The 22389-nt window shown below is 36.3% G+C and overlaps 1 protein-coding gene across 2 annotated transcripts in view; it reads left to right on the top strand.

The window, feature by feature from the left end:
* Nucleotides 1-19781, top strand: part of Akt (Akt kinase) — a 118177-nt gene extending 98396 nt beyond the window's left edge. The window contains exons 5-10 of one of the 2 annotated variants that reach the window (XM_069825537.1): nt 1610-1807; nt 6217-6408; nt 10046-10174; nt 11440-11577; nt 13960-14124; nt 18861-19781. In XM_069825537.1, coding sequence (XP_069681638.1) covers nt 1610-1807; nt 6217-6408; nt 10046-10174; nt 11440-11577; nt 13960-14124; nt 18861-19109 — 1071 coding nt within the window. In that variant the 3' untranslated portion in view covers nt 19110-19781. The remainder of the gene's footprint in view (nt 1-1609; nt 1808-6216; nt 6409-10045; nt 10175-11439; nt 11578-13959; nt 14125-18860) is intronic. The other variant, XM_069825455.1, reaches the window with a different exon arrangement.
* The last annotated feature ends 2608 nt before the right edge of the window (nt 19782-22389 follow it).

Genomic DNA, 22389 nt, shown 5'->3' with positions numbered 1-22389 from the left:
GGTAATACTATATCAAATGAAATCCATCAGTGCAAATTTAATAATAATGATAACACAATGGTTTTTAACGATTTAGATAAGCTAAGATAATAACTGCCTCCCATTGGTGGTAGCCCAGAAGGACTGAGTATACTCTCCTACATGAATTTTACAATATTAAATGTTTACATAAATTTTGTAGAAAGAAAATTAAAATAAACATATATGAATATAAAGTGAATAAAAAAAAAATTAAACAGAGTGAATTGATGACTCAGAATTTGGCAAGAGCGTTTCAAAACTGAAGTTATGATGTCAGCAGTAAGTGTCTGTGATAGTTCAAAAGTCTTCCTGAAGCTTTCAAAGAACTTGGGAATCACACCACGAGCTCCAATAAGAAGACCAATCACCTCAATGTCTTCAAGCTGGTATTTTGCTTTGAAGTAATCAACTGTTGGCAGATAAATGAGCATATTGCCAATATACTATCAGATCTTAAAATATTTCACTTAAACTTATAGTGGCCTAATTCCTGTTTTCCTCATTCTCTTAATAACCAGAATTTCAATCATATTACGAAAATTTTAATTTGTTGTATTAATTAAAGTTTTTTTAAGTATTCGTAAACACTACAAATAATTCCTTTCACTTAGCTCTGCGTATCCGCTCCCTTTCTAGACATGTCGCTCAACTAGGCACAGAAGCAATTCCACTGTTAGTATTGAAAATTACTGTTTGAATATGTACACAGTGAACAGACAACAGCTACGATGACTACTCTCTCAATACACAACGATTGGCTTGCAAGCAACTACACCCGAACGCATCGACTCACTGCCAGTCAGTCATCCCAATGCACAGGTCAGAAGAGAGGGGGTGGTACGTGAAAAAATGTGCTATGTACGACCCGCCAATATCTTTGCTCCCTACTATAATGTCCTAGTTACTTATATTTACCATAACATATTATGCGGGATCCGGAATTCTCCTCACTGGAACACTATACTAAAAGCCAGGTTATGAACCGACGAAACAGGAAGTAGTTGGATGGGCGAGAGGAAAGTGCGGGTTAGAGGGGTAGCCTGTGCAGTGATGACACGTTGAGTGTGGGGGATGGAGGGGAGAACGAGAACGGAGCTTTTCATTGGACCTCGCGTGAAAATGTCGTCTGCTAACGAAAATCTGGCAACGGAATCACGGAGACATTGTAGCCAGTTCATTTGCAGTACCACGTGCATTACAAGTCGCATTTCGTACCAGCGTCATTAGCTCGTGCTTTCTTAAAATAGTAATTTTAATTACTAATATTGTGGATAGTGTTATCGAGAACTATATACAGCAGTTATTTTAAACATATCGGTGACAAACGCTGAACACGCTTTGAATCTCGCGCCACTATGTGGCAACAGAGCTCAGAAAGAGACCAACAGAACGTTGCTTCCGGTTTAGTCGGTTCATAACCTGGCTTTTAGTATAGTCATTATACCACCTCGTCACTGCTTTTTAGTAACCCGGTTTTTTGGTCACCATGACTTTTTTGTCACCGAAAGTATAATTTTTTTTTTTCCATTGTATGTAGACTGTAGATATTATATTGTCTCATAATGTCTTTTATTTTTGTTGGTTACAGACACTAGAGAACTTTGAGTTTCTCAAAGTTCTGGGCAAGGGCACTTTCGGCAAAGTAATTTTATGTCGCGAGAAGACGACGGCTCACTTGTATGCCATCAAGATTCTCAAGAAAGAAGTCATTATTCAGAAAGACGAGGTCGCGCACACCCTCACAGAAAACAGGGTTTTGCGGACCACGAATCACCCCTTCCTTATTGTAAGTACAGCTTTACAATGACAGGCCATATAGCTTCTATTGCACTCACTTCATTATAGTTTTCTGTTCAGGGTCAGATCCTTCACAACAAACCCAGCATTCTCTAATCTTTCCTTCATTCTGCCTTCCTTTTAGTCTCTGTATATGATCCATATATCTTAACATTGTCTGTTGTATGATGTCTTCTTCTGCCCCAAACTCTTCTCCCGTTCACCATTCCTTCCAGTGCATCCTTCAGTAGGCAGTTTCTTCTCAGCCAGTGACCCAGCCAATTCCTTTTCCTCTTCCTGATCAGTTTCAGCATCATTCTTTCTTCACCCACTCTCTCCAACACAGCTTCATTTCTTATTCTATCTGTCCATTTCACATACTCCATTCTTCTACATATCCACATTTCAAATGATGTTGTTGTTGCTACTACTTACAGACCTGTTACTAAATCTACGTATTACTCTGTGAAAAGATTTATTAAATCTACATACTTAGACTTCAACAAACAAAATTTGATGACACAATCTCAAGGTAAAAAATGGAACTCTCTGCATCAAAATCCACAGTTAATTCCCGATTTACCACGAAAATCGTCTGTAGCTGCATTTAGATTGGCAACAGGCCATGACTGTTTGGCCAAACACTTGCATAGAATTGGAATATATCAGTCCCCTAACTGCCCATTGTGCAACTCAAACCAAGCAATGGATTCGGAACACCTCAAAATCTGTGCTTCAGTGGCTGACCATGATAATATCTTTGAAAAATATTGGAGTGCAAGAGGTCAAATGACTTTATTGTCAAACACCTGGCATTAGAAAACAACAACAACATTTCAAATGTTTCTCTTCACTTCGTCATATTGCCCATGTTTCTCCCCCATACAAAGCCACACTCCACACAAAGCACTTCTCTACAGTAGTATCTTCCATAGTTCTTTCTCCAGAGGTCCGCAGAAGATGCTCATTTTCCTATGAAAAGCTTCCTTTGCCATTGCTGTCCTCCTTTTGACCTGGCAGCAGTTCATGTAACAACATTATTACTAGCATGTGTAGCATAGCTGATCTCATCGAATGTTATAATTTAGTGTATTGTACGAATTACTTTGTATCTAGGAATACTTTGAACACTACATACAAAATGTTTATACAACCAGTGCTGACATACTGCGGAGAAATTTTAATTACTTCACCTTTCATAAACGAAATAGAATATGTTCAAAACCAAGCTCTCAGACTCATTACTGGTGGAATCAAAACAACTCCAATAGATTCTATGAGATTCCTCACTAATATTAACAGCATTTTTGATGAAGAAAAAGCACTGATTCAATATGAAAAACTTATTAGATTACCAGGAAACAATTGGCATTCATACAGTCCTCTCTGTAGATTGAAAACTCAAAAAAGTTTCATATCCATTGTTCAAGAATTAAAACAGAAAATCAATATCCCGAATTTAAAAGAAAACCTACAAATTAAACCAAACCCTTTAACTCTATTAAATATGGAATACAATCTAAATTTAACAGAAGAAATACTGAAATCAGAAGTAAACACTGAAATACTAAAACAATTGTCTTTAGAGACAATTAATATTAGGTACCCTCCACAAAACTGGCTTCATTTATACATCGACAGATTCTTGATCTCCAGAGAACAAGTTGCTGGTGCAGGTGTTACGTGCTGTCTCTTCTCACATTATAGATCTCTTGGGTATGGAACAACAAGTTTTGATGGAGAAATCATTGCAATAAGTGAAAGTCTCAGGAATCTTCTATGCCACATCAGTAAATTTAGGAATGCAGTTATATTGTCAGACTCCAAAGCAGCTATTCTATCAATAGTCTCTAAACACACACCTTCATCTCAAACAGCAGAAATAACTAAAATGCTCTCTCAATTAATATCACTCAATAAAAGAATTGTATTCCAATGGATACCGTCCCATTGTGGAATCCTGGGAAACGAGAATGCGGATGCTTTAGCAAAGAAGGGCAGCACTGCTACTTACAGACCTGTTACTAAATCTACGTATTACTCTGTGAAGAGATTTATTAAATCTACATACTTAGACTTCAACGAACAAAATTTGATAACTCAATCTCAAGGGAAAAAATGGAACTCCCTGCATCAAAATCCACAGTTAATTCCCGATTTACCACGAAAATCGTCTGTAGCTGCATTTAGATTGGCAACAGGCCATGACTGTTTGGCCAAACACCTGCATAGAATTGGAATATATCAGTCCCCTAACTGCCCATTGTGCAACTCAAACCAAGAAATGGATTCGGAACACCTCAAAATCTGTGCTTCAGTGGCTGACCATGATAATATCTTTGAAAAATATTGGAGTGCAAGAGGTCAAATGACTTTATTGTCAAACGCCTGGCATTAGAAAACAACAACAACTTTGTATCTCAGGTTGATTTATGGTGAAGTAGAAGAGAAGTTCTCATGGCCTTAATTTTACTTTAATAAATAATTCTAATACTTCTAATTCTAGTTGCAGTACACCCCACGTATTTGAAGCTGTCCAGTTGATTTATTATCTCATTTTGAATTCGCATGTTTACTTTCTTTATTTTTCTTCCTATAACCATTTATACAGGGTGTTTCCGAGGTTGTGTTACAAACTTTCAGGGATGATGGCGAAGGGCACATGTATCAATTTGAGATAAGGAACCCTGGTCCGGAAATGACTGAGTCGAAAGTTATAAGCAAAAATAGTTGTGTGGAAATGGAATTGTAATTTGGCGTCACGTGCCCTCCTTCCCTTAACCTTTGGAACAGTCGTGGAAAGATGGTATGGGCCGGATGTCTCCTACGTGGGTACTTGCCTCGGTACAATCTGTGAGCTTGTCTACTGTTCCCATTGGCTCATCCGTATTCGAAAATCAGGTCTGCTTATTCCGCTCTCGTGTACTCCTCCATTTCACTAGGACTGATCGACTGGACACTGCAACTTGTACACATACACTGCTGTCTACAGACGTGCATATCAGGACCGACCATGTCCGTTACACATTACGCTATCTGCATTGCTTTAGTGTAGTTTCCTGTCCCCACCCCTCAGACAGCGCACTGAATGGAATACTGTAAGTAGACAACGTAAACAACGTCAGATGAATACAGTATGTGTAAGATGTACAGATAAATACACATAAATAAGGTGTGCAGAGGAATAAAATTATTTCATTTCCACAGAACTATTTTTGCTTGTAACTTTCGACTCGGTTATTTCCGGACCAGGGTTCCTTATCTCAAATTGATACATGTGCCCTTCGCCATCATCCCTGAAAGTTTGTAACACCACCTCGGAAACACCCTGTATAGTAATACTAATCTTATGCAATATGATGCTTGATTAAATTATTGTCTGTAGTATATTCTTTAATTTTATGAGAAATTAAGAGTCTTTGAAGTGCAACCTATATTTTTTACAGTGTTTTATTTTCTAAGAAAAGAAGCAAAATGGTTGCAGTTGCAATCAGCTGAAATCAGCCAGTATACATGCCATTTGTTTTACATGGGCCCTCCCTATTCTTTACTACACAGGCTTCAATATACTGCAGATGCTTAGCTTCGAACCAGAGATCTTTAGCACAATATTTTGGCTGAACATAACGTCGTGTGCCTATAATAGTGTAGTTACTGATATGTAAATATGATGCTTTAGCAAATCATTGTCTCTAGTATATTCATTAATTTTATGAAAAATTAAGGGTATATGAAGTGTAAAAAATAATTTATTTTTTTATTACAGTGTTTCATTTTCTAAGAAAAGGAACAAAATGATTGCAGCTGCAATCAATTGAAACCAGCCAGCATACATGCCATTTGTTTTACATGGACCCTCCCTATTCTTTACTACACAGGCTTCAATATACTGCAGATGCTGAGCTTCGAACCAGAGATCTTTAGCATAATATGTTGGCGTGTGCCTCTAACTGCATAGCTACTGAACCCTAACAAATAATGAAGCAGCATTTGAATGAATAAATGATTGGATGAATGAATGAATGAATTTATTTTAGTAGGTTATTCAGCGTCTGAATGAGATGAAGGTGATAATGCCGGTGAAATGAGTCTGGGGTCCAGCACCGAAAGTTACCCAGCATTTGCTCATCTTGGGTTGAGGGAAAACCCCGGAAAAAACCTCAACCAGGTAACTTGCCCCGACCGGGAATCAAACCTGGGCCACCTGGTTTCACGGCCAGACGCGCTGACCGTTACTCCACAAGTGTGGACCAAATGAATGAATGAATGAATTAATTGATTGATTCAGGAAAACATAGGTGGATGGATGAATTGAGTGAATGAATAGATAAATACATGAATAATAATGTGTACATGAACAAATGAAAGTGAAATGTCAATCTTCATTATGTTTTGTAACTGATGGTCATGTTGTTGCAGTCCCTCAAGTACTCGTTCCAGACAGCTGACCGTCTTTGTTTCGTGATGGAGTATGTGAACGGTGGGGAGTTGTTCTTCCATCTGTCGAGAGAACGCGTATTCTCCGAAGACCGCACTCGGTTTTATGGTGCAGAGATCATATCAGCTCTCGGATACCTCCATGAAGAAGGGATCATCTATAGAGATCTCAAGGTATGCTGCTACAGTAGCTTGTTCTATTTTCTGTTAGTGACATATAGCACTTTTGCACTCTCCATAAACGATCTTCAGATATAGAGAGAGACTCATAGCCTGTTTCGCCAACTTCTGTTAAATGTGTCGTTACGAGTGTTTTACTAACAAGTATTTCATTTTTTTAGTAGTTGTTTAAATAGTATGCTTTTCATTAACCATCATTATGGTTTTGTTAACGGAACTCTTGTTAAATAAGATTTTTCATGTAGAAGCTTGTTATTTAAGGGGACAAGATAGTCTAGGTGGTTTCATAGTGGCAGTGCTGATTGTAAGTGGTTGTTTCTCCGAAAATTTTGCTAGTTAGGACAGAAAAATAAATAATAAACCTACTTCAACCAAGAGAGCGCTTATGGAATTTGCAAATGCCGATTTCCAACAAGAAGTAAAAGACTTTAGCAGAAATTGCTAGTGCAATGCAAATTTCAGAAGACGATGTTAAAAAATGCATTTTATTCCGTATCAATACAATAAAGAAGGGTTAGAAAATAATAATGTTCCTAATACTCACAAAAAGGTCTTATACCTTAACATTAGGGCCTACTCTTCCCTATCATCATAGTTCTCTATATATCTATATCACAGACACACTCATTGCTAAAACTCCAGTTGTGAACGAAATTCCTCCATGGAAATGGGTGATTCCAGAACATAGCGTACAAATTCCAGGAAATCATTCCAAAAATGATCCTCCATACATTCTTAAGTTAGATGCCATGGAACTACTCTGCAGCACATATAAGGATCACCTTCAAATTTATACAGATGGATCTCTAAATCCTAATGATGGGACATCAGGAGCAGGGTATTATATCCCAAAATATCAAGAAAGTTATTTCATACCATGTTCATCCTCCTCCGGTCTTGACACTGAATTGCTAGCTATTGATGCTGCCCTTCAGTGTGTTACTCAAATTTCTGAAAAATCTATTTGCATACTTGCCGACTCCAAGGGGGCTATATTTAATATAATTAAATATGTACCAAACCTATACGCACATAGAATTATTCCAGTTCAGAAACAACTAAGTAAACTAAAAGAACTCCAAAAGGAAATAACATTTCAATGGATACCTAGTCATTGTGGTATACCTGGAAATGAGAAAGTCGATAATATTGCAAAACAGGCAACATATTTGCAACCAACACCTCTCCAAGTGATATCTCTGTCCAGTGCTTTTGCTTCAGTAAAGTCTCATTTTACAAACCTATGGATCAACAATTGGCTCTCTTCTGACAAAGGAAAAATTTTACAGTCTGTACAAAAGAAACCAAATGACCTGGAAATGTACAAAAACTTGCCCAGACATGTTCAAACATTTTTAACAAGAGCCAGAACAGGTCACATTGTCACTCAATTGTACCTACACCGATTTCACATTTCTGATAATCCTACTTGTCTGGTGTAATAATCATGATGAAGATCTGGAACACATTCTTCTATACTGTCCATCCATAAATCACAAAAGAAGTAAATTAAAATCATCAGTACCAGTTGCAGAAGACACAGCCCTGCAGTATATATTGACTACACCCCAACTCTGGCTACTAGCAACAGGCGTCTATAATGAACACCGATCAAAATATCCCTCATTTCTCGTGAAAAACAAAAACTGAATAGACTGTAGTGGACTTTATGTTGTCAGCAAACAGCTGGATACATTAAGAAGATTTATTGATTGATAGTTCTCGAAGGAAAATGCTGGAAATGAAACTGCTGACTTTCTTGCCAAAAAAGGATCCAATTTAATTCAGAATACAAATACAAGCCTACCTTTTACATCCATCAAAAGACTAATTAAAAATAAATATAAAATCAAGCAAAACCAAGCACTATGTACCAAAGCCAAAGATAAAAAATGGAGCATTTTAATAAAAAAACCAGAAATTATTCCAGAAATCCCACGTAAATCTGCAGTAGCAAAATTCAGACTGCTTACAGAACACGATTATTTGAATAATTTCGAGGGAAAAATTGTTCCGGAGCCGGGTATCGAACCCGGGACCTTTGGTTTAACGTACCAATGCTCTACCACTGAGCTACTCGGGAACTCTAACCGACACCGATCCAATTTTTCCCTCTATATCCACAGACCTCAAAGTGGGCTGACAACCGTCAAGCAACCAACTTCGAGTGCACACTAACTCCGTGTGACTTAAATTGTGGTTTTCTGTTAACGAACAGTGACGTGTATTATGCAAACCAAGATTTCAGGTATAACTCCCTGTAAAGTTGATTTGAATAATTTCGAGGGAAAAATTGTTCCGGAGCCGGGTATCGAACCCGGGACCTTTGGTTTAACGTACCAACGCTCTGCCACTGAGCTACTCGGGAACTCTCAAATCAACTTTACAGGGAGTTATACCTGAAATCTTGGTTTGCACGATTATTTGGCCAAACACTTGAATAAAATAGGAATTTACACAAATCCAAATTGCCCTCTATGCAACAAAGAAGAAGAAATGACTGAAGATCATCTCATAACCTGTGAAGTTCTACCTGATGGATCCACCACAGAGAAATATTGGAGAGCAAGAACGCTAATGGCTTCATTGCCAAAGCCCGGCATTAGATAACAACAACAACAACAACAGTTCTCGAAGGAGATCATAACTTCAAATTGTTCTGTATTTCTATTCTTTCTTTTCCCAGCATTTTTTGCTTTTATACTTTAACATTTTGTTCTCTTCTTTCTTCTTTGGTGGGCTCCTCCACTCTTCAGCGGTTGCCCTGAATTCCCTTCCGCCATCCTTCTCGATCCCGCCAATCCTCCTCCTGCATATCTCGGTCCTTCATCATTTGCATGACACCGGCTTTCCATGTTTTTCTTGGTCTCGCACGCTTCCTCCTTCCCCGAGGTGACCATTCCAAAATAATCTTTGGCCATCTTTCTTCTTTCATCCTTTTTATGTGGCCATACCATTGAAGGGTTCGCCTCTCAATTCTTTCAATCACTGACACTTCCATCTCCACCATTTGTCTCACATCCTCATTCCTTCTCCTTTCCGATCTGGATACTCTAGCAGCTCTCTTATTCCCTGCATTTCCGTCACTTGTATCTTACATTTCTGACGTTCAACAAGTGCCCATCCCTCTGCCCTGTATGTCAGTATAGATTCAACTATAGTTTGTAGAATTCTTTTCTTCATTTGTTTAGAAATGGACCTACTCCACAGTGCCCCATTCAACATCTTTATTGCCCTCCATTTTATAATAAAAAAAGGTGATAAGTAAACTGTCGCCCAAATTTCATAATCTGAAAGTCTAATGCAAACGTAACCACAAACTGTATTGAAGAATCAAAATGGAGATGCAGCTAAACTGTGGCTGCAAAAGTAGCAACATACTACTTTATCAAAAATTGTCTTACATGTGTAGAATCATTACCAACTGCTGTTGAGTAGTTAAAATAGTGCTAACAGACGTTATAGTTAAGTGTTGGCTATCTTTTGACTTACTTGTGAACACGACACGCAACTTTTGCAGCTGCAGTACAAAAGTTGTACAGCAAAAGTAGTGATGTGAGACTGTACCTTTACTTAAGTCACTGAATTAACCTTAAGTTACGTGAGTATCTGCAATTTCTGTCTCTTTCAGCTGGAAAACCTGCTGCTCGACAAGGACGGGCACATCAAGATAGCAGATTTCGGACTTTGTAAGGAGGATATCACATACGGCAGAACTACAAAGACTTTCTGTGGGACGCCCGAATACCTTGCTCCAGAAGTGAGTGCTGCCCTTCATAGTTTTGAAAGTTTCATTTTTCTCTGAAACATTCTTCAACAAAGTTTTAAATACAGAATTAAAATTAGTGTAATTATTAATTGGTTTACTTTCCTTGTTTCATCATCCTCAGTGATGTAGTGCTTACTCTGGAACAGATGATAGAAGCTTGCAGAGGAGAATTAATTTCTAGGCACAAGAAAATACAGTTTCTATTAATGGGTAGAGGCAAAATTCGGTATCCAGGATGTTGTCAACTGTTAGTACCAGATGTCACATTGATAGCAGTAGGGGAAACCTCTGTTAGACACAACTGGAAACATGTCAGTTCTCAACCTTGCTGATACAGACACGTATTTATAATGACACCATTGAGGATCTATAGTCCCGATGCTGTTATTTCCAGCGTGACTCCGCCTCTTTGCTTACGTCTTAGGAAGTGAAGGCTCTATAAAGTCTAGGTAGGTAGTATCGTTCACCATTTTTGTTCTTACGTTGCCGAGCTACCATACGAGAAATCTATTTGCCACACCGTTAAACATTATCATGTCGTAGCTCCTATGATAATAAATCAAACGCACTGTAATTCAGCAAATAATTGAGCGGCAAATAACGTCTTCGTGTGCTTTCTGCAAACGCCAACGAAAGAGCTAAAATGGCGGGCGATTATATTAAGTATTTATCGAGCCTTAAGAAATGAATCAGCGAATCACAAGACGCGCACGTTTAAATGTAGCCGACCTGCAACGCGATTGGCTGCCGGAAATTAGAGCGACGGGACTATGGTTGCACAGTATCAGTTGAAGGGACTTGCATCTTCATACATGGAACATCTTCATAAATCTGCTAATATTTAAATTGTAAATGCACAAAAAATTGTAGTCATAATTTGATGTAATATTTACAGCATTATAATGAATCATCTAAGAATATTTTAAGGTGTGAGGCAAACTTTTATTACATACTATGTGAAAAAAATAGTTATATATATGAATATTTTGTGATAACGTGTAAATAAATTCTTAAATTATGTTCCCACCTTTAAATAATTCTTTGAGCATTATATACAGTATGTTTATAACAGTGGTATGAAAAAGAATTGTAACTGTCGCCTCTGTTACAGACAAATAATGAAGTATTAAAAAAAAAAGCTTCCAACAAACATTTGCAAATTTGCATCAACTAAGTTCCCTCGAAAGAAAAAAAACAAATACATATGTATTTCCCAAAGAACATTTGTTTGTACGTGAACATTGACATGTGCGCAGGTTCTGGACGACAATGACTATGGGCGAGCAGTGGACTGGTGGGGCATCGGTGTTGTCATGTACGAGATGATGTGTGGACGTCTGCCGTTCTACAACCGGGACCACGATGTGCTTTTCCAGCTTATATTAATGGAGGAGGTACTTGAGCCACTTTTCATCTCGTGTTGCCTTGTTATCATCTTCTATTAAAAATGTTTTCAGTGAAAATGCTGATTTGCTTTCACTGTTGCAGAGGTTTACAATTCTAGTGAATCTTTTCAGGAATACAAAGAAAGTCCTTGTTGAAATTATAATTATTCAATAAATAAGTTGAATGTGGAAGCTGTAGATTAGTGTTCTGTCTTAGATGTTGTCTTCACTGCATAACATAAACTTTGACCTACTTTGTAGTAAGTATAAAAATGATAATGGAAATTGAATGAATGAATGAATGAACGAATGAACGAACGAACGAACGAACGAATGAATGAGTTGAGTTAGTTGGTTAGTTCAGTTAGTTTAGGTAGTTAGTTCGTTAGCTTAATTTAGTTTAGTTAGGTAATTCAGTTGGTTTAATGGAGTTTAATTAGTTAACTCAGTTTAGTTAATTTAATTTATTTAGTTTGGTTAGATTAGTTAATTTAATTAATTTAATTTAACTTAGGCTAGTTTTAGTTAATTTAAGTTAGTTTAGTTACTTTAATTTAGTTTAGTTAGATTAGTTTGTTAGTTACATTAGTTTAGTTGGCTTAATTTATTTAGTTAATTTGTTTAATTAGTTTCATTTAGTTAATTTAGTTTATATATTATTTTAATGTACCGAAGTACATATGATATTTCCATGCAGATATTCTGCGTCATCATACGATGAAAGAGTAATGGAACCCAAGAGTTGGAACTTAAAATGAGACGATTCTGTCTGATGCCAGGGTGGGTATCCGGTGTGGCTTAGTGGATAAAGCATCAGCATGTAGAGCTGAAAACAAGGGTTCAAATCCCGGCGCCGGAGAGAATTTTTCTCCATTCCATTACTCTTAATTAAAATAATATATATGATATGCGTAAATCACTCCATGATTTAAGACGGCGCTTATTCCGTCGGATCCCGACCAACTAGTCACTCATAATGAGTGCACCTCAGCACATGTGTGGACTTCGGTCCTACGTTCATAGACATCTATGATGTAGTGCAGAGGGCGGCCACTAGAGGGAACCCAAGAGTTGGAGCTTAAACTGAGATGATTCTGTCCGACGCTGGGGTGGGTATCCAGTGTGGCTTAGTGGATAAAGCATCAGCACGTAGAGCTGAAAACCCGGGTTCAAATCCTGGCGCCGGAGAGAATTTTTCTCCGTTCCATTACTCTTTCATCGTATAATTTAGTTTAGTTTAATTTAATTTAGTTTACTTTAGCTTAGTTAGTTTGTTAGTTTAGTTAATTTAGTTGGTTTACTTACAATTAGATTAGTTTAGTTTAATTTAGTTTAGCTTAGTTTTACTTTAGTGTGGTTAGTTTAGTTTAGTTCTAGGTGAATGGTAAAATAATTTTATTACGCTTATCAGTATCTGTGTATGTTAATATGCCTGGTAAATTATTAATAAGTATTTAATGAATTTCAATCTTAAGGCATATAAACTTGCAAATGTTTATTTGCTATTTAATAACAATATATGAACGTTTTCGCCGTTTAGGGCATCTTCAGATATAACAATACATATTCTCTTAAAACCTCCAACACATCAACACCAGTACACACAAATGTGAAACAATTACAAAACACACAACATCAACTACGAAAACTATCTTGAACTTACGACAATTCCCAGCCATGATTACTCTAAATATTTATTATCTTCATTATAAAATTAAATTTTAACATTGACTAATTTAATCACTGTATATCAATTGTAAAGTAGTCATCAGCGTCAAACAACATTCATTCAAATGCCAACGGCCTCTCTAAGTGAAATAATTACAAAACACACGAACATTAACTACGCATACTATCTTGTAACTTACGACAACTTTCAGCCATGATTACTTTAAATATTTTATTATCATCATTTTAAATTTTAAAATTAACATCATTGACAAATTTTAAACATTGTATACTAATTGTAACATGAGCTATATGTATAAAATAAAATATTCGTCCAGTCTAAGTTCAAATTCAAAGATTATCTCAATATTCATCCTGTTTCTTGTTATATCTACATAAAGCTCATGAATTTCATGTACCACATATATTGTTCTCTATTTTCCTTGTTATTTGCATAATATGTTATCATAGGTCCAGATAATATGTTTTGTTATATCTGAAGATGCCCTAAACGGCGAAAACGTTCATATATTGTTATTAAATAGCAAATAAACATTTGCAAGTTTATATGCCTTAAGATTGAAATTCATTAAATACTTATTAATAACTCATGAGTGTTGTTGAGGTGGTGAATCTCCCTAACATTTTACAGGTTTCTGTCCTCGTACTAGAGTATGAGGTAATAAGAATTGATGGGCTATATAACATATCTGAATGTCGTAGGTGAAATTCCCGCGCACAATCTCGAATGAGGCGAAGGCCATGTTGGGGGGCTTGCTGGTTAAGGATCCCAACAAGAGGCTGGGCGGAGGCCCCGATGATGCCAAGGAGATCATGGTGCATCCTTTCTTCAGCTCTATCAACTGGACTGATCTGCAGCAGAAGAAGGTGACGATTTGTCATTGTTTACTTGTATATTTGTCTTCAATCCTGCTGTAAGTCATGGAGGCCCTTGACATTCCTGCATTCAGTAATCATTATCCTTGTTATTTCTATCTCTATTGTTCTGTGCACAACTTAATAACAGTTAGCTCTATGGTAGCGCATCTGCCTCCAGACTAGCTGGCCTGGGTTCGATTCCTGGCAGTGTCAAAAATTTGCGTGTAAAATTTCTATCTTGTGACTAGGAGAGATGGCGGTGCACAACTTCTAATCACTAGATTGTGCACCAATATGCCTGGATTAAATCCCAAATCTCTCCGCAGTACATATGAAGAGAAGGCATATGTCACTGTTGATAGTGATTCGTCTGTCGGACAGGGATGTTAAGGGTATATGTACATGAATATTAAAAAAAAAATTGTTTTTTGTTTATTTCTTTTGTATTAAAAATTACACATAGAGAGGAACAAAGGTTAAGGGTGTTTGAGAATAAGATTCTTAGGAAAATATTTGGGGCTAAGAGGGATGAAGTTACAGGTGAATGGAGAAAGTTACACAACACAGAACTGCACGCATTGTATTCTTCACCTGACATAATTAGGAACATTAAATCCAGACGTTTGAGATGGGCAGGGCATGTAGCACGTATGGGCGAATCCAGAAATGCATATAGAGTGTTAGTTGGGAGACCGGAGGGAAAAAGACCTTTATGGAGGCCGAGACGTAGATGGGAAGATAATATTAAAATGGATTTGAGGGAGGTGGGATATGATAATAGAGACTGGATTAATCTTACTCAGGATAGGGACCAATGGTGGGCTTATGTGAGGGTGGCAATGAACCTCCGGGTTCCTTAAAAGCCAGTAAGGAAGTATTAAAAATTACGCAGAATTTTCTGAATCAAGTGATATATAGTTTATATAGTTAATTTATTTATTTGTGCTATTTAAATGGACATGTTCTAATATAATCGAGGTCAGCTAAGGCATTTGCTTTATACTGTAAATTAAATTTCCCAAAGTTGCAATTTTTTCATACATATTATATCATAACTCCACAATTATTAGAGATATAATGCTGAAATTGTGCACACTGATTTCACATCCATTTATGCAAAAAGCAGACTACAATAATGCCCATATATTTGAAAATAAAATAAGTCACAAAGTCCTATGATTTTATATAGGACACATAAAAATTTAATTGTATTAAAATTAACAACTCTACATGTCTGGGAACAGTCTACGTTTTAGAAATAAGTGTTTGTTACATGCAGGAAAAAAATTAAAGATGTCAGAGAAACCCCAGCAATGTTATGGTTACCAAATGATGTAACTGCATACATTTTTTTTTCATACTCTGATAAAACTGGCTTTTAAAAAACTATTATTAGTAACTTTTTTTATACTTCTATCAGCTATTTAAGTTCTAATAAGTTTTGCTATGGTACAGAGCCTGCATTTTCTGATATTATTTGTGGTCATTCACTTGCATATACCCTTAAGGGAAGTTGGTACTTATATATGCAAAATAATGGTAAAAAGAGCCTATCTTCAAGTAGTCATAAATGTAATACTATTTATCAAAGCTCTTTTTTTTTTTTTTTTTAGTGATGTGTGTATATACATTAAGCTTTAAAATAAGAAGAAAATGATTAATCTAGAGTAAAACTTTTGCCTTAAAAATTTTTGAATTTAAACATAATTTTTTTTAGAAATTCACCACATGCCTCTGATTAGGTACAATCTGTTCACTCATTATAGCACACATTGAATTGAAATTTTAGCCACTTATTGCTAATAGATACTAAAACACTTCTTACCAAACTACTACTTGAAATTTTTTGACGAAGATTGGTATAAACCCTATGCTCATAATATTGCAGATATATTAATTATTTTGGTAGGGTATGTATTTCAGCTGCTCTGTTATCACCCTGTACTATTTGGTTTATTTATCCCTTTGTTCTGCATATGTATGTATTTATTAACACTACAATTGGGTGTACACCCGGTGGCAGTGATATATAATATACAATAATACCATTACAGTTATATAATAATTACAGCAATAAAATAAAAATAAAAACAAATAAAATAAAATAAACTTAAAATTTATTTCTAACTCTAAATAAATAGATGCAATAAACCTAGGACTATAAATAAAAACTATTCTATAATAACGCGTGCAATAAGCCAAAGTAAACCTAACTTAATTAACAATTTAAGTAAATACATATCATCTTAATTAATTACAAATCAACTTAATTACATATCATCTTAATTAATTACATATCACCTTAATTTATTTACATATCAACTAAATTACATATCATCTTAATTAATTACATGACACAACTTAGATATTTAATTTAATTTAGTAGTCTGCCCCAATATTTTGGGTTTGCCCTGCGACACAGAATAGCTTACAATAAAATTTAAAATGAAAAATTATATAAACAGGTTTCAGACAAAAGTGAATAAGACATAAGAAAAAAAAATAGAACCAAGTGTAATTTAAATTGAATGTACACCATAAAGGTGCTGACGAAATATCGCTACAGAAAATTTTATTATGGTGATGACGATGGCATCTTGAAGATCTCTCGTCAGCTTGTATTTTTCCCTCCACTTTACAAAGGCTTTCGGGATGGTGCCTCTCGCTCCGAAGAAGAGACCGGTAACTGTGATTTTTTCTATGTTGTATTTCGCCGATAGGTACTGAATTGTGGGCTCATAGATTTTCTTTTTCTCTTCGTTCACTTCAGATGGTTGAGTGGCTGAGATTTCAAATCTGATGAAAGGATCAATTATTTCGGCTGACTGCTTATTACTATTTATAGCTATGATATCGATCCTACGATTGCTTCCACCATCAGCAATACAATGATCTTCCTCGTGAACGTCTAGATTTTTGGATCGAAGTGCATCTGCGATCATAGAACGTATGATGTTGTGACGTTTTATTCTGAGTACTTCTCCCTGTGGGCAACTCCCAAGCACATGTGGTAAAGTTTCATACTCACTGCAGTGCCTACAGTGGGTTGTGCCTGTAGAGCGACCAGGGAGAGAATGTACTGGTGCCACCATTGCAGTCATTTTTAGCATTTCTCTCCATTCTCTGCACCTACAATTACATTTTCAGTCTAATCTTCTCAACCTTAAATGTATTGATTTTGAGAGGACCACCCTGAAAGATTGCCACAAGTAAGCTGTTCCAGTCTACTATTGTGCGGTTAACAAAGGAAAATTTTGCCACGTCCGTTAAATCTGTAAACATACTTCCTATATTTCTGTCAGTGATTCTGTTAATTTTTTGCTGTCTTGCATTTCTACAGGTACATGGTCGTTGATTACTTGCAAATATAGATAGTTCGTTAGTTAGTTTCCAATGGCAGATTCTTGTATATTACATCATCTCCTTGCATCTCAGTACAGGCTTATCATATCTTGGAAGATATTAATTTTAGGAACCATGTTTATTAGACTTTATTTCTTGTTTTATTGACTACTACCACCTCTCAGAATATAGAATGTTCTTTTTGATGGAGCTTCTCCTGTGATATTGATGAAAAGTAGGCCTACAAATATGTCAAAATGGGAAAGGGACATGGTGAAGAGATAGTAAAAGACTTAGGGTGGGAATCTCTCAAATCAAGGCAACGAAAAACCAGACTCACCACATTGTTTAAGACACAAATGGGACACAAAGCATGGACCGACATCAATGCTAGATTAGCAACACCATCATACTTAGGCAGGGCAGATCATATTAGGAAGTTTAAATGTAGAAAACAAAGAACGGATGTGGCAAAATTTTCCTTTCTTAACTGCACAATAGTAGACTGGAACAGCTTACCTGCGGCAATCTTTCAGGGTGGTCCTCTCAAAATCAATACATTTAAGGAAAGGTTGAGAAGATTAGACTGACAATGTAATTGAATCGCATTTTTTAGAAAGGAACTAAGTCAAAATTTGTCATTTTTATTTCTTCTGATGAAATGATTAATACTTCCAAGATGGAAAGATAAACAAAGGAAGGAACTTAAACAAACCTCTTTCCCTGTATCTCTAACATCGAGTTGATGTTTATATTACGGCACTGGTACACTGGTATTTATTGATGAAATTAAGTTCTTTTGCTCTCCTGAAAAATAGAACATTTTGACTTAGTTCCTTTCTAAAAAGTACGATTGAATTGTAGGTGCAGTGTAATTATCTAAGTTGTGTCATGTAATTAATTAAGTTGATATGTAATTAATTAAGATGATATTTAATTAAGTTGGTATGTAATTAATTAAGGTGATATGTAATTACTTAAATTGGTAATAGTTGGGTGAAATAGAAGTACTTATAAGTTAGGTTTACTTTTGTTTATTGTAGGCGTTATTATTGAATAGTTTTTATTTATAGTCCTAGGTTTATTGCATCTATTTATTTATAGTTAGAAATAAATTTAGATTTATTTTATTTTATTTTTTTTATTTTTCTTTTATTGCTATAATTATTGTAGAATTATAATGGTATTATTGTATATTATATATCATTGCCACTGGGTGTATACCCAATTGTAGTGTTAATAAATACATACACATATCTCGGAGGATATATTAATTTTAGAACTCATATTTATTATACTTTTTTTTCCTTGCTTTGATGAATACTACTACCTCTCAAAATATTGACTGCTTTTTTTTAACACCCTGTATATTGTCTGTTTTATGGTGACGTTGCTGGTTGCAGATTCCACCACCCTTCAAGCCCCAGGTGACGTCGGACACAGACACCAGATACTTCGACTCGGAGTTCACAGGCGAGTCTGTGGAACTGACGCCTCCGGAGAACCCCGGACCTCTGAACAGCATCGCAGAGGAGTTGGAACAGCCGTACTTCCAGCAGTTCAGCTACCAGGACCTGGGCTCGACCCTGGGCAGTTCCGCTGCTATAAGTGCCAGCAGCAGCTCTCTCGCGCACAGTGCCACCATGCAGTGAAGGGCTCGCTTAACACTAGATAGTTCTGTTGTGCACTTTTAACAGAATAATGAATTACATTTTGTGCTTTGCTGCGAATGGGGATTCTTCTCACAATGGCCTAAGTGGAGGCAGTGTGTTGTACATAAGTGTGAATAGCATGGGACTTCAGATGTGGAAGTGTGTAAGACAGTTTGAACACTACGAGTCGTGGTTTTCTTTCTTTCTTCGTCCTTCCGTCCTTCCCTCCTTGTTTAATTTTCCAGTTCCATCCTGGTGTTAGTACAGTCCTTCGCTATACGAAGCAAGTGCCGACTTGCTTTCATCTTGGAGCCTCTGTTCCCCTTCACGAAGAAGACCTCTTGCCCCCTGAGGGAGGCTTAGTGTTTAGTGATAAGTAGTGAATGTGTTATGTACCTGAGGTTTCCTTAAAAACAGATACTCAGCCTGTTTCAGCAACGTTCATCAGGGTTTTCTCGGAGAATGTCAAGTTCACTACCATTTGTCATTAAATCAGCTGTAAGTCCTTGTACGGCTTGCTTCGTAGCAGAAACAAATCTACAGAGAACTCTCCCTCACAAGGGAATCTTCCACAGACCGAAACTCACCTTGCAAGTCTGTACTTGAGTAGGAAAAATGTAGCTGCTTATGCATACGGGCTATTCCATATGAAATCGATCAGTAAAAAAAAACCTCGCATTTTTTTTTTAATACTCTAATTTTTTCCCTATTTATACAAGGTGCTGAGAGTCCACACCTGTGGAGTAACGGTCAGCGCGTCTGGCCGCGAAACCAGGTGGCCCGGGTTCGAATCCCGGTCGGGGCAAGTTACCTGGTTGAGGTTTTTTCCGGGGTTTTCCCTCAACCCAATATGAGCAAATGCTGGGTAACTTTCGGTGCTGGACCCCGGATTCATTTCACCGGCATTATCACCTTCATTTCATTCAGACGCCAAATAACCTAGATATTGATACAGCGTCGTAAAATAACCCAATAAAATAAAAATAAACAAGGTGCTGAGGAGAGTGCATTTTCAAAAATATACTATCGAAAGTCAAACGGTTTTTGTACTATTGAGCGACAAATTTAGCGTATTTTATAAAAACAAGCCTCTTTCAGCACTCAGAACTCTGGGAACCATTTACTGCAGAACATTGAACGGGAGCTCATTTTGAAGCTGACATTTAGTAGGTTATGTTATGCCATTGTTGCCAATTCAGTGGTTTTCCAGCTAGATCTGGAGTTTTTCAGTCTCAGTTTAGTGGGTAAAATTTATGAAATTTGTATTGCTGATACAGGGATGTAGCTGGTATTTTTTAATGTTTACAACAATAAAATAATATCATTTTACATTGACAAGCAATTTAGCGACTTTTGCACTGTTTCATAGCGGATTTTTAAGAATCAAGTTGGCACCACTACACTTATATTGTTATAGCAAAATTGGTCGTCATCAGTATATAACTGGACATGAGATCAGTGCATAACAGATCATAAATTTTATGTGCCAGTACCATTTTATGGCATGCGTAATACTTGAGTGGAGAAGAAAGATACTTTAGGAAAATATCTCTCTTTGTTGATTGGTTAATGTTATTTAAATTTATCCTAATAACTAGGGGACACATTCGTAATATGCACTAAAATAACAAAATATGCACTGTTAAGATTCATTTTAAACAAATGGCATGATCATCCAACCAGAATGGAGGTATCGTATGGTTAGCACAATGTTTCTCCCAGCCATTATAGCTGGCTTTCGTAATCGAATTTCGCTACTTATCGTAGCTCTTCAAGTGCATCACGATTTCATCCAATAATTACTGTGTTGTTAAAAAATATGAGCCTAAATAAAAGTTTAGTAAATTTATTAAATGTGAAACAAAAAGAAAGTTACTAGGTGAAAAACTTGAAATTGAACAATTATTTTGTGTATTTCAGTTTGAAAAAAGGACTTTATAATTATTTTATTAAAAAAAAAAAGATAGCAAAGAAGTAATTCCTTTATGAATGGCATGTTTTCGTGGAGTGACGTATTGTGTGTCTAGAAAATATCGTTTACAGTAGGTTTTCAAGAATTTCATTTTCACTTAAGTGCAGCTGGCTGCACGAGTGTAAATGGAGCCAGTCAGTTGTCCATGTCTCGGACAATTGAAGATCGACATTATGATAGAGACTGATCTTGCTGTTTTCATAGTGACAGTTGCTTATATGTCGCAGTGTGATTGTTTTTGCTTGTATTATGTGAGAGTACAATATTATACTCATCTTCTACTGCAGTTATGCCAAAAACTCCTTCACCCGTTTCCCCATAATGCTTCATTCATTTAGCGTTGATGAGATTGGTGATAGCAAAATAGCATTTGGTGAGATGAGGCCGAGGATTCGCTATAGATTACCTGATATTCACCTTATAGTTGGGGAAAATCTCAGAAAAAACCCAACCAAATATTCAGCCTAAGCCGGAATCGAACCCATGCCCGAGAGCGCAACTCCGGATCGGCAGGCAAGCACCTCAGCTGACCGAGCAATGACGGTGGCGATAATATCATAAACCCAAGATAATTATATTTATAGATAAAACACACATGTTGGGTCAATTATACAGTGTTCATGGATTTGATAAGAAACATTAAAGATTATATATTACAGTTATATGAACACTAATAAATATAATATAATTATTAAAGAAATTAGTAATAGACATGTTTCGGAGATGCTTCTCCATCTTCAGTGACTATTTACCATGACGGAAGGTTCAGGTGATCGAACCTCGTTGTTGCTTGGCTTGGAGTCAGTCTCTTTTAAGCCAAGCAACAACGCGGTTCGATCACCTGAACCTTCCGTCGTGGTAAATAGTCACTGAAGATGGAGAAGCATCTCCGAAACATGTCTGACTATTACTAATTTCTTTAATAATTATATCTATTAGTGTTCATATAACTATAATATATAATCTTTAATGTTTCTTACCAAGATATCACAATCACAAAAGAAGCGTTACGGTATCATAATTTTCCGATCTAAAAATGTGGATAAAATAATTACCATTATTGGTGAAAACAGCCATTAGTGGCTATAAATGCAATGTTTAAGCGTAACAGTGAAATAACTCAGTGTAACATAAAAGTTTTGCAAAACAAATGAATGACACTGTACTTGATTATTGATCTATGTTAGTCAACTCAGTTAAATGGCGAAATTCTGTGCTGTCATTAATTATAGTTTGGTAGAGATTATGAATTTTGATGAAATGGAGAGAACTTTCTGTTGAACTTTTGACATTCATCAAGAAGTCTTG

The sequence above is a fragment of the Periplaneta americana genome, chromosome 1 (assembly GCF_040183065.1).
Source record: "Periplaneta americana isolate PAMFEO1 chromosome 1, P.americana_PAMFEO1_priV1, whole genome shotgun sequence".
Classification (NCBI taxonomy): Eukaryota; Metazoa; Arthropoda; class Insecta; order Blattodea; family Blattidae; genus Periplaneta; species Periplaneta americana.
Note: the sequence above shows the minus strand (reverse complement) of the source record. Positions and strands in the feature narration are given on the sequence as shown.